The sequence below is a fragment of the Myotis brandtii genome, unplaced genomic scaffold (assembly GCF_000412655.1).
Source record: "Myotis brandtii unplaced genomic scaffold, ASM41265v1 scaffold655, whole genome shotgun sequence".
Classification (NCBI taxonomy): domain Eukaryota; kingdom Metazoa; phylum Chordata; class Mammalia; order Chiroptera; family Vespertilionidae; genus Myotis; species Myotis brandtii.
Genome location: NW_005370542.1, coordinates 746,500 through 758,481, shown reverse-complemented (window position 1 = coordinate 758,481; position 11,982 = coordinate 746,500). Strand labels below are relative to the sequence as shown.

Sequence of the window (11,982 nt, the reverse complement as noted above, 5' to 3'; positions counted from 1 at the left end):
ACAAGCAGCCCCACAGACCGTGCACAGTAGGGCCCTTTTGGCAGTTTCCTGCTGAGACCTGGGATTGGCCAAGCAGGCCCCTCAGATCGCGCACAGTAGGGCCCGCTTGGCCGTCGTCTGCAGCGACCCGGGAGTGGCCAAACAGGCCCCGCAGACAGCAGAGAACCACAAAAGAGCCGCATGTAGCTCGCGAGCCACAGTTTGCCAATCACGGGTATAGAGCATTGGCCTGGATACTGAAGTGTCCTGGTTTCTATTCTGGTCAAGGGCACATGCCCTACAGTAGGACATCCCCTGAGGGCTCCCGCATTGGAGAGGGTGCAGGTTGAGCTGAGGGACCCACCCCCACCCCTGTGCATGAATTTTGTGCACCGGGCCTCTAGTAAAAATATATTTTAAAAAAAGAGTTGAAGTCTTTCTACAACAGAAATGTCCTTTTTGAGGTCTTAGACCAGATAGTCACTGTAATTCATCAGAGTCTTAAGTAGAAAGCCTGGAGGAAGGGCCACCATGATGGGGAGAAAGTGTGCCGTGATGGGAGCCAGGGCCAGGCCACGGGGCGGCCTCGCTGAACGGTCCTCGGCCCAGGACGGTGGGGGGAAGCTGACCTGGGTCCTGTGGAGCACCTCTGTTCTGTTTCACTTGCAGAGCTCCCCTCCCCTCCCCCTCTCCTCTACCTTAAATGTGGCCGGCACCCGACTGCCTCCAGTTGCACATTTACTGTCTCCATGGGACACATGACCCGGGGATGGAGGTGGGCAGGGAGGAGAAGGAAGGGCCCACGGGGGATGGCAAACAGGGAGAACGAGGAAGAGAAAGGGCAAAGCCACTCCTGAGCAGGAAACACAGCTCGCGGGGCGGGGTGGGAGATGTGACCGCCCCTGCTGGTGTCCGGGAGTGCACGCTGTGACCCAGGCTCTGCCTCTGCTCGGCCTCCCTCTGCCAGTGCTGTCACCAGGGACTCCTCCCTGCCTGGTGCCCCCAGCAAAGGGCCTGGCACTGTCCCACGCTGGCACCAAGCCAAAGGCCACAGGGCAGCCTCTGGCTCCTGGGCACCTTGGAGGATTCCCAGGGAGGAGAAGGAGGAGAGAAATGCCACCGCCCTCAGGCGCCCTCGCGGTGCTGCACCCGCGGGAAATGCGCAGGACACGTTCTCTTGCCTTATTCCTGTGAAAAAATAATAAAGTGAGTCCCTTAAACAGTCATTCCAAAGAGCCCTTGACAGGGGCTTGGAACTCCTTTACCCGCTGTCCCAGAGGAGACCCCGCCCGGTGGCCGCCTCACCTTCTGTGTCTGAACCTCATGACCTGTCTGCTTGCTCTCTGTTGACAGTGAAGGCCAAGAGGGGTCAAGAGACCTCTTTCCTCAGCCCCAGCGATTCCGTCATTCCCCCGAGTGACCAGCAGGAGGCAGGGGCACCGCCCTCCGCAGGGTATCAGGTTCCAGTATCAGGGTCCTCATCAGAAGCATGTCTCCCAAGAGCTTCTTTTTTCAAATAACCAGAGGATTGACTCACTTAAATAACACACATCCTCTTTCAAACCGGGCTCAGTGGATAGAGCGTCGCCCCACGGACTGAAGGGTCCCGGGTTTGATTCTGGTCAAGGGCATGTACCTTGGTTGCGGGCTCCATCCCCAGTAGGGAGCATGCAGGAGGCAGCTGATCAGTGTTTCTCTCTCATAGATGTTTCTAACTCTCTATCCCTCTCCCTTCCTCTCTATAAAATCAATGAATATGTACTTTTGTAAAAAATGAGACCGACCACAGATGTTTCCCTAGGAGCCATTTCCCAGCCATCCCAGACCTGCATGGAGAATGGGTCAGACTCGGCCCAAGGCCAGCCCTGAACATCCCAGGGGAGGCAGAGGCTCCTTTCAAGCCCCTGGGAAGGGAGTCAGGGTCTCTAACTCAATGCAGAGGCTGTGACTTCCTCCCAGTTCTAAGGACGATGTGCAAATCATGGCAGGCAGTGAAGGGAACATTTCCTAAAGAAGGCTTCCACCACTTTACACTTGCTCTGTCAGAGGGAAGAGGGAAGAATCCATGGCCCACAGATCGGATTCAAAGCCCAGAGGCAAAGGTTCCATTGAACATTCTAGGGTCCACAGGCAATGACTTTGGACACATATTTACATTGCTGATAGACTCAAGTCTCTGTGCTCTCAGAGACTTAAATATTCTTTGAGAAGAAGCTCATTTCAGCCTAGCCGGGTGGCTCAGTGGTTGAGCGTGGACCTAGGAACCAGGCGATCACGGTTTGATTCCTGACTGGGGGCTTGATCCCAGCGTGGATGTGTAAGAATCAGCCAATCAATGATTGTCTCTCAACATCGATGGGTCTATCTCTCCCTCTCCCTTCTACTCTGAAATCAATGAAAAAAAATTTTTTTAAAAGAGAATTCCTCCCTCTTAAAAAAATAATTAAGACTTAAGAGGCAGAGTGAACATCCAATGCAATAACGAATAAATAAATAAAAGTGTAGAATTATTTTTGAAGCATTTAAAAATTTTGGTATTTGATGTTCATAAGAAATAGTTGTTAACTTTAAAGGTATACTATGATTAGGCAAGGAAATGTCCTTTTTTTAGAGAATAATTTTGAAGTGCATAGGGCTGAAGGAACATGAAGTCTGGGGTTTGCATTTAACTTCTTTGGAGAAAGAAAAATAGATGAAATGAAGGGAAGGAAGGAGAGAGAAAGCGAATATGGAAACCGCGGTAACTGTTGAGTCTGATAGTGGAAGGGGGATTCCTTCCGCTGTTCTGCTCTTGCACATGTGGGGACCTGCATGTGGTGGAGAGGTCTTAGGGCCATGCCGTGGAAGGTCAGGCCGGTTGTTTTTAGTGGGCGTTTGAGAGGGAGCCGTGAGAATCCCAGCAACTCTCGTTTCCACACAGTAGGTGTCTAGCATTGATTACTTACCCAATAATAATTAAAATCCAGATTCAGTAAGACAGCTGGACAGTGGGGGTTTTTTTGGAATTTTTTTTAATGAAAGTTCCTTAACCAATCAATGAGCCCAATTTGGACATAGAAGCAAAAGGCCACTTTCTGCTCAGAATGAACTTTGCCTTGGAACTATTTCATAGAGCATCCTGATAACACTTCACCCCCATAAGCGGGTCTCATGGATTTGCACAGCTATGCAACCGGGAATTTCACACTTGTGAGACTTCGGGGTACACGTGGATGTTGGGGGGCAGCTGGAAAGAGATGGTAAGCAGCCCACTCAACAGCATGAGGAAGGCAGCCAGAACCGCCACGGGCACGGTGCTGCCCATCTCCTGCCGGTCCGGCCTGAAGGGAATCTGGAAGGATGGTGGGAAGTGTATGCCCTCTTCATTCATCACGGAGTGGTGGTTCCAGATCACAGCAGTGAAGATAAATGCACCCGCTACGACGCTCAGGACTCCGGAAGCGAAGAACAGATTGCAGGTGGTGTCCTTCTGAAGCTGTCCCGCGTACACTCTCCGCAGGCCCATGACCATGAGCACTTTCCCCAGGACCCCGAGGAGGCTGGCGGCCAGCAGCAGGTTCTGAGCGATGCGGATATCGAGCGGCAGGTAGGTGTCACTGTAGGTGTAGCGGTGACACTCTATGTTTCTGCTGTGGAGGCTGTTGGGCTGGTAAGTGCAGACCTTCCACATCCCAATGCAGGCCAGCCCCCGGGAGGGGGCGGAGCTGCTCTCCATGTGCCACACCCGCCACTCGGCCAGGCCCATGCAGGTCATGGATAAGATCCATCCCAGAGTGTTGAGGGAGAAACTCGCTGCCTGGCAATTGGCGTTTTTAAACATGGCCATGGCCGTGTATCCAGGGGATCTGCAAACCAATAGAGGGCGTCATGAGGTGGGACCCACGGCCTGGAACCGCCCCCTGAGCGTGAGCGGCACTATATTGGAGAGGGAGATGCCATATTCCAGAATGGAGACACTTGACCCCTATGCTCAGCTGGCAAAGGGTCCTTGGGCAACATTTACTGAAAGCCTTCAAATATACAGACTTTCACCCTGGCAGGGTTCGCTAAGTGGTTAGACTCTCATCTGTATTTAAAGGGCCAGTGGTTCTCAACCTTCTGGCCCTTTAAATACAGTTCCTCATGTTGTGACCCAACCATAAAATTATTGTCGTTGCTACTTCATAACTGTTATGTTGCTACTGTTATGAATCGTAATGAAAATATCTGATCTGCAGGATGGTCTTAGGCGACCCCTGTGAAAGGGTCGTTCGACCGCCAAAGGGGTCGCGACCCACAGGTTGAGAACCACTGGGTTAGAGCGTCTTCCCAATAGGCCAAGGTTGCCGGCCTCAATCCCTGCTCAGGGCACATACAAGAATCAACCAATGAATGCATCAGTCAGTGGAACAGCAAATCGATGTTTCTCTCTCCCTCTCTCTGTCTAAAGTCAATCAAAATATGTACAAACTTTCAAACAGGCAGTTCCACTTCTGGACATTTGTTGAAAGATACAATTAAGATGGGCTATAGCCCAGGTCAGGGTTCGATTCCTAGTCAGGGCACATACCCGGGTTGTGGGGTTGATCCCCAGTGTGAGGCGTGCAGGAGGCAACAGATCCATGATTCTCTCTCATCATTGAGGTTTCTATCTCTCTCCCCCCCCTCCCTTCCTCTCTGAAATCAATAAAAATATATATCTTTGCATGCTCCCAAGATTCAGCAATGCCACCTCTGGATTAATACCCCGACCAAGGGTAAAGGAGGGACGCTAGCAGATAGTTGCATCCCCATGTTCATAGCAGTGTTATTCACCACAGCCAAGAGGTGGAAACACCCCAATGTTCATCGTGGGTGTGTGCACAGTCAGCATGTGGGCCGCCCATACCATGGGATAGCATCCATCCTTGAAGACATTCTACCGAGTGAAACGAGCCAGCTACACAGACAAACATGCACCATTTCACCTCTATGTGGTCCCTAGAGCAGCCACACTCAGCAAAAGAAAGCAACCGTGGGTGCCAGGGGCTGGGGAGCAGTGAGGATGTAGTGGTCAATGGCACAGTTTCCCTTTGTGGAGGTGAAAAAGTTCTGGAGATGATGATGGTGATGGTAGCACAACATTGTGAAGGTGCCTAGTGACACTGCACTGTACGCTTAAAAAAGGTGACTGTTCAGTCTGATCAAATCATTGGATTGATACCTGTCCCCTGGGATCTGCCCTTTAGGACACTTCACAACAGGCCTTCCCTCCCGCTTAGACCACATCCCACGTGTAAGACCACATCCCACTGGTAAGACCACATCCACTGGTAAGACCATTATCTTTCTCATCTGGACCTTCCCAGGACACGGACCCTTTAAACCCTCTGATTGCCCGTCACTGGGGCTGGTGCCATTTGGGGCTCAGCCCATGTGGTCTCCAGGTGACCCAACACATTCATGATCCCTCACCCCTTTTGGCCTTGTGTGTTCCTCATTGGGCAATCCTGACAGTGACATGATAATTGTTTAGTTATACCCACTTTACCCCCGCAAATTAATACAAACAGGCTGGGCCCCACTGACCAGGGATGTGTCTCCAAGGGAGTGAGTGTCTAGGAACGGCGACTAACAGGTCAGGCAGCGCTGCTGACACACACACGGCTCCTCTGGGCGTCCTCCGGCTCCACTGGGCGTCCTCCAGCCGGCTCCTGGCTATGCGGGACCGGCCACAGGGGCCTCAGCCACACGAGGGCCTGGCACACGACTCTAAGCCCTCTCCTCAGCCTCCAGTTCACGGCCACATTCCACCCCCATTGTCCTGACCAGCAGGGTTCTGTTGCCGGGTGCGGAACACATGGCAGCATCCAATCTTCACTGACCACCAGGCTTTCTCTGTTTCTCATCAGGCACCCTCCCTACCTGCTTCCTGGGTGGGTTGGGCTCAGACCATGGAGTCCTCAAGGTTTACTTGACAGCAGCCGGGTGTCCTAACCCCTCCCTCTCCTGTCCTCCAGAAATGGTCTCCCACACCACCCGGAAGAAATGACCGTGCAAACAGCAATGACACTGGATAGCGTGGCTCAGTGCATAGAGCGTTGGCCTGCGGACCGAAGTGTCCCGGGTTCGATTCCTGTCAAGGGCACATACTTGGTTGTAGGCTCCTCCCCAGCCCAGTCCCTGGTCGCGGCTCATGCAGGAGGCAACCAATTGATGTGTTTCTCTCACATCGATGTTTCTCTCTGTCTTTCCCTCTCTCTTCCACTCTCTCTAAAATCAATGGAATAGTATCCTCGGGTGAGGATTCAAATAAATAAACAAACAGCAATGAGAATACATCCGAGCAGGCGTCAGCAGCAGTGGCCCCGCACGGGCGAGGTTGCTATGAAAGCCCAATGATAGCCAGCACATTAGGAAAGACCCTGGAGCTGCGGGCAATGACCTTCCCGCTGCACCTTGGGTGACAGCATCGTGAACGTGGCGTCCATGAGCGAGATCCAGTGGAAGGTGAAGGTCACTCCTGACTGGGAGAAGCTGGCCGGCTAAGGGGGAGAGTGTCAGATGGGGCTGCTGTGAGGAATGAGGCTGCCAAAAGGCCAATGGGGGTGGGGGGTCCGCCGGCCCACACTTAGGACCAAATTTTATGTGGGAGTCAAGTTCCGCAGGAACCTCTGCTTAGTTCCTGTGATAAGGAACTTATTCCAGCAAGTGGGGATGTGCAAGGATGCGCACAGGAACACACCGAATGGACTTCATACCTGAGGTACCACGGGACAAGTGAAATCATCCTATAACCCCATGTAGAGAACACAGTCAGTAAACCATTGTGTCCTTACAGTGGACTATTACACAGGAATTCAACCTTATGCTGAAGAATAATTGGGGGGGAAGTTCCCAATGTTAAGTGAAGAGCAGGTTTCAAAAATATGTGGCTCAGTGGTTGAGTGTGGACCTAGGAACCAGGAAGTTGGGGTTCGATTCCCGGTCAGGGCATGTGACCAGTTTCTCAGTGGTTACAGCATCGGCCTGAGCACGGAAGGGTCATGAGTTTGATTCCCTATCCAGGGCACATACCTGGGTTGCAGGCTCAATTTCCGGTCCCTGTTAGTCGGTGCAACCAATCGATGTGTCTTACATCGATGTTTCTCTCTCTCCCTCCCCCCCTTGCACTCTCTCCACAAATCAATGGGGAAAATATCCCCGGGAGAGGATTCCCAAAGAATGAAAACAAAAGTTGTGATAAAATAGGTAAATCAAAGACAGGCTCCATGCACTCAAAGACACTATTTTATTTCATCAAAGTCAGGCAGGATGATCTGTTGAGAGGTAAGTGGTCAGCATCGAGCATGAATCCGCACACATTTCCACAGTGAACTGCAGGCGATGGCCTGGCTGAAGTCGCGAGATTCAGGGGATTCCACGGCTGAGCTTCCCAGAGCGTCCGGGACAGCCCCCACCCGCGCAGAGGGCAGACGTTAGCACCAGACTGTTATGATCTGCACGGATGTCACTATATACAAAGGTATGTACACGGACGCCTGGATCTTTGGGTCCCGCCAAGCAGACACTGAGGAGGCAGGCGGGGACTGGACAGGACGGTGTGGGCACAGGGGCTTCGCTAAAAGGGGAATTGCACTACATATTCCCACAGAGAAGGAAGTCCTCAAAGACATCAAAAGGCCGGCACAGACACAACACTTTCTAGATTCACATTTACATACATAGCATCACAACGGCCACAACACTGTATCGGAGGGGCAAGCATCACAGGTAAAAGCTTTGTCTAAATTAAAAAGCAAACACACGGAATGGCTGTGGTCCCCCCGAGGGAGGACCACGGGGGTCCGCGAGCAGCCAGCTGGACCTCCTCCGACGTGACTTTTCACCGCAAGTGCTAGGATTCCCACGTCACAGCTTAACTAACAGCAGTGAACACGCCTGGAAAGTGGCCAAAAAGAGCGGTGACGCCTGCGCGCCTGAAGCTGGCCCGTGCGGACCCTTCACCGCGGCCCGGGAGCCTGGCTAGCCGCCTCCGGCTCAGGAAGCATGGACCGTGGTCCTAAGACACTGGTGGGTGTGTGGTTTGGTTAGGTGGCAGTCACTGCTGACAGAGAGGTCTCCCCACCCGCTGGAAAACTTCTATTATAGGGAATAAGGGGAAACGGGATTCAAATAACCCCTCCATCCAACAAGTGCCCACGCTACCCTGACATGAACTCATCCAAGGGGTTCCCCACCAGTAAGCACGCGCTGCATCAGCTGAGCATCTGAGAAGAAACATTCTGGCTCCACAGTGATTTAGGTAAAAATAAGTTACCACCCAGCCATTGGCGGTTGACCATCTTTCTCCTACGCTTACTTGCCACGCATATGTCCTCTTTGGTGAAATCTTTTGCCCCCCCAGCTGGGCTGTTGGTTTTCTTGCGGTTGCATTGTACAGAGTTCTTTATATATTCTGGAGATGATTCCTTTGTCACATATGTGATTTGCAAACCATTTCTCCCAGCCTGACTTGTCAACTGCAAATTGACACCGTGACAGTGTTTGTTTTTTAAGTGAATAGACTCTTCAGAATCTTGCAATGTCAACCAATAAAAAGGGCCCGGGATCCGTCAACTCTGTGGCAAAGTTGCAGAAGGACCCCCGGAAGTCCGGAGGCGGGCTCTTAGGAAACGGAATGGGCCTTCAGGGCATGCTGACAGGTTGAAAGAGGCAAAAAGAGAAAAGTGGCCAATTACCGTTAATGACCATATGCGCACGACACAAATGCTCTGGGGAGAAAGTAATTTAGGAACCATCCACTGGTCTCGAGAAACACCTAGCAAGCACAGGACTACCGCACGCACCTTTTACCAGGCGTTTCACGTTGCGGGAACACGCCTGACCCGCGCCGCCGGGTGGGACGGACTGAAGCTGTCCGCTCGGTGCGCGGCTTTGAAGGCATGCACACGACTCAAGCGGCGCTTTTAGAATGAGCGACCCAACACACAGGCTATGCATTTCACAGTTGGTTTCTAGGAAACGGAATGGGCCTTCAGGGCATGCTGACAGGTTGAAAGAGGCAAAAAGAGAAAAGTGGCCAATTACCGTTAATGACCATATGCGCACGACACAAATGCTCTGGGGAGAAAGTAATTTAGGAACCATCCACTGGTCTCGAGAAACACCTAGCAAGCACAGGACTACCACACACACCTTTTACCAGGCATTTCACCTTGCAGGAACTCGCCTGACCAGCGCCGCAGGGTGGGATGGACTGAAGCTGTCCACTTGGTGCATGGGTTTGAAGGCATGCACACGACTCCAGTGGCACTTTTAGAATGAGCGACCTAACACACAGGCTATGCATTTCACAGTTGGTTTCTAACCACTTGGAAACTACTATGTTAATAAATTATCACCGCCATCATCATCACAGGTCTGTGCTGGGTCAGAGAGCACATTATATGAAAGACAGTGAACGCTAACAGCATGGGACGGACACGCATAAAACGTGGCAGGCCACACCCCTCGTGGATCACAAGAGAAGACGTGCGCCAGGTGGCCCCTCCTGTGCACTCTGGGGACTCGCTGAGCGCTGCCCAAGCGGCTGGTTTGGCAGCGGAAGACACAGGAAGCCAGAGCGACCGCCGCCAAGGGGCCCTTGCGTGCAGCACGGGACAGAGCCTGCGGTCTCCGTGGCAGAAGCTCGCCAGCCACCAGGGCCCGTGCCCCGTGGGGCTCCTTGTAAAGGACAACACCCCACGGGGAGCCACTCTGCTCAGCATCCACAGGGAAACTAGACGCCCAATGCATCACCCCAGACAAACACGAGTTATCGCTTTTCTAACAGCCACATCGCTACAAGAGGGTTCTCACTACGGGACATCCATCCAGGCTGGGGTCCACTGCCCGGGGCGGTGCGCAGGCCGGCTCCGCCCCCAGGAGGCCGCTCATTTGCTCCTCTCGGGCTGCAGGCTGTCCACCAGGCACTTGAGCTGCTCCTCGCCCAGGTGGATCTTGTCCTCCAGCTCCCGCTGCTCGATGATGAGGGCCGACTTCATCTTGACGAAGTACTCGTAGTCGGCCAGGCTCTCGTCGCTCAGGTAGCTGGCCAGGATGTCGAACACCACGCGCTCCCGGCGGTCCAGGTTCTCCTTGAGCTCCTTGGCGTCCTCGTGCTGCTGAACGAGGACCCGCTGCTTCTCAAGCAGTGATTGCTGTGGAGAGAGAGACAGAATTCTGGGATACTCAAAAGGTACCAAGGCCCAGTCAGCATGGCTTAGTGGTTGAGCATTGACCCCATGAACCAGGAGGTCACGGTTAGATTCCCAGTCAGGGCACATGCCCGGGTTGTGGGCGCGGAAGCGATGCAGCCCTGATAGGACAGCACTGAGTCCTGAGAGTGTGGGCGCAAGCACTCGTGGCTGTGGCACCCCCCACCCCCGTCGGTGCGAGGGCATCTCCCACCTCCAGTGCCACGCATGGGCCTGGACTGCTAACAGAGGCAGCCAAGGTGACCCCAGCGTGACCAAGGGACTGAAAGCGACAGAATGCCGGGATGCTCTAAAGGTGCCAAGGCCCAGCCATCATGGCTTAGTGGTTGAGCGTTGACCCCATGAACCAGGAGCTCACGGTTTGATTCCCGGTCAGGGCACATGCCCGGGTTGCAGGCTCGATCCCCAGTGTGGGGCATGCGGGGTGAGGCTGCACTTTGCACAAACGCCGACACACAGAAGAGCTCAGAGATGAGGAACTGAGCTTAACGCAGCTGCAAACAGCCTGCTCCTAGTGTGCGGCTTGGGGAAGCGCCCACCCCGTGCCAGTGCACCTCACCCACCTCGCTGGGGCACCATGGCCCCAGGCGCTTGCCAAACAAAGCCACCATGCACTCAGGTGGAAAGAGGCGAGGCAAAGCCAGTGGGTTCCAAACCGAAAGGGAAGCAGATCATAACCGATTCTATAAATTCGGTTCAGGCTCAAAGCAGTCGGGCTCAAAGCTGCTGAGATGGGGGCAGGACCCCCGTCTCTGTTCGAGTGCTCATTTTCTACGTGGAAACATGAAGGCGCCTTCTACAACCTGGCGCCACGCCTTTTACCGCATCAGCGTGTCTGCCTCTGAAAGCCTGGGCTTCCCCATGCCTGACAAGAGGTTCTCACCCACCACCGGCTACGCTGAGACCTGGCCACTGAGCGGCGTCGGATGAGGGGAGGGGAGCCCTAGCCGGTGTGGCTCACTGGATAGAGCGTCGGCCTGCAGACCAAAGAGTCCGGGTTCAATTCCAGTCAAGGGCACGTACCTCGGTTGCAGGCTCCTCCCCGGCCCGGGCCCTGGTCAGGGCTCGTCCAGGAGGCAACCAATCGATGTGTTTCTCTCACATCAATGTTTCTCTCTGTCTTTCCCTCTCTCTTCCACTCTCCCTAAAAATCAATGGAAAAATATCCTCGGGTGAGGGTTTTAAAAGAATAAATAAATTTAAAAAGAAAAAAAAGAATGAGGAGGGGGAGCTGCCTCAGTCATGCACAGCTGAGGGGTAACGGCCCACCCGCTCCGCACCTCTCTAAGGCGCCTCGGGATGCTGGGCGCGGTGCAGCCTGGTCCCCAGGAGGGCCACGCCATTCCTCCGTTACACGAGGAGAGCGCCCTCCGCACTCAATAGCATCTTGCAGCATGAGGTGGACAGGCGCTGTGTGAGCCTTCGAGGCATTCACTCAACTCCCCAAGGAGCACCTCCTCTCAGGTCCTCCCCCAGCCCCCAGCCCCCAGATTTCCAGGTCGCATGCGTCCTACATACCCGATCGCCAGGAGAAGCGCTGTCGTCCAAGTTGTTGAGGGCATTTTCCACGCGGGCCAGACGCCCCGACAGGGACAGCAGGAGGTTCACCACCTTGTCCAGGTCCCCGATGAACATGCGGAACTTGTCGAACTCGTTCGGCTTGCACACGTCCTTGACGATGGCCTCCACCTCGTCCCCAAGGGCGCTGTTGGCCTGGATGTCCTCCAGCAGGCTCTCCCGCGCGCCCCGCAGCACCTGCAGCTTGCGGCCGATGCTGTCGATGAGC

At 53.9% G+C, this 11,982-nt stretch overlaps 2 protein-coding genes across 2 annotated transcripts in view; both read right to left on the bottom strand.

The window, feature by feature from the left end:
- Positions 1–2,976: 2,976 nt before the first annotated feature.
- The window catches only part of CLDN34 (claudin 34), a 27,934-nt gene continuing 18,928 nt past the window's right edge, over positions 2,977–11,982 (bottom strand). The window contains exon 2 of the mRNA XM_005880827.2: positions 2,977–3,824. Coding sequence (XP_005880889.1) covers positions 3,161–3,805 — 645 coding nt within the window. The 5' untranslated portion in view covers positions 3,806–3,824 and the 3' untranslated portion in view covers positions 2,977–3,160. The remainder of the gene's footprint in view (positions 3,825–11,982) is intronic.
- SHROOM2 (shroom family member 2) overlaps positions 7,206–11,982 on the bottom strand; it is a 44,423-nt gene continuing 39,646 nt past the window's right edge. The window contains 3 exon segments of the mRNA XM_014528826.1: positions 7,206–8,635; positions 9,799–10,139; positions 11,715–11,982. The exon segment at positions 11,715–11,982 is cut by the window's right edge and continues 1 nt beyond it. Of these exon segments, the coding sequence (XP_014384312.1) occupies positions 9,873–10,139; positions 11,715–11,982 (535 nt within the window). The 3' untranslated portion in view covers positions 7,206–8,635; positions 9,799–9,872.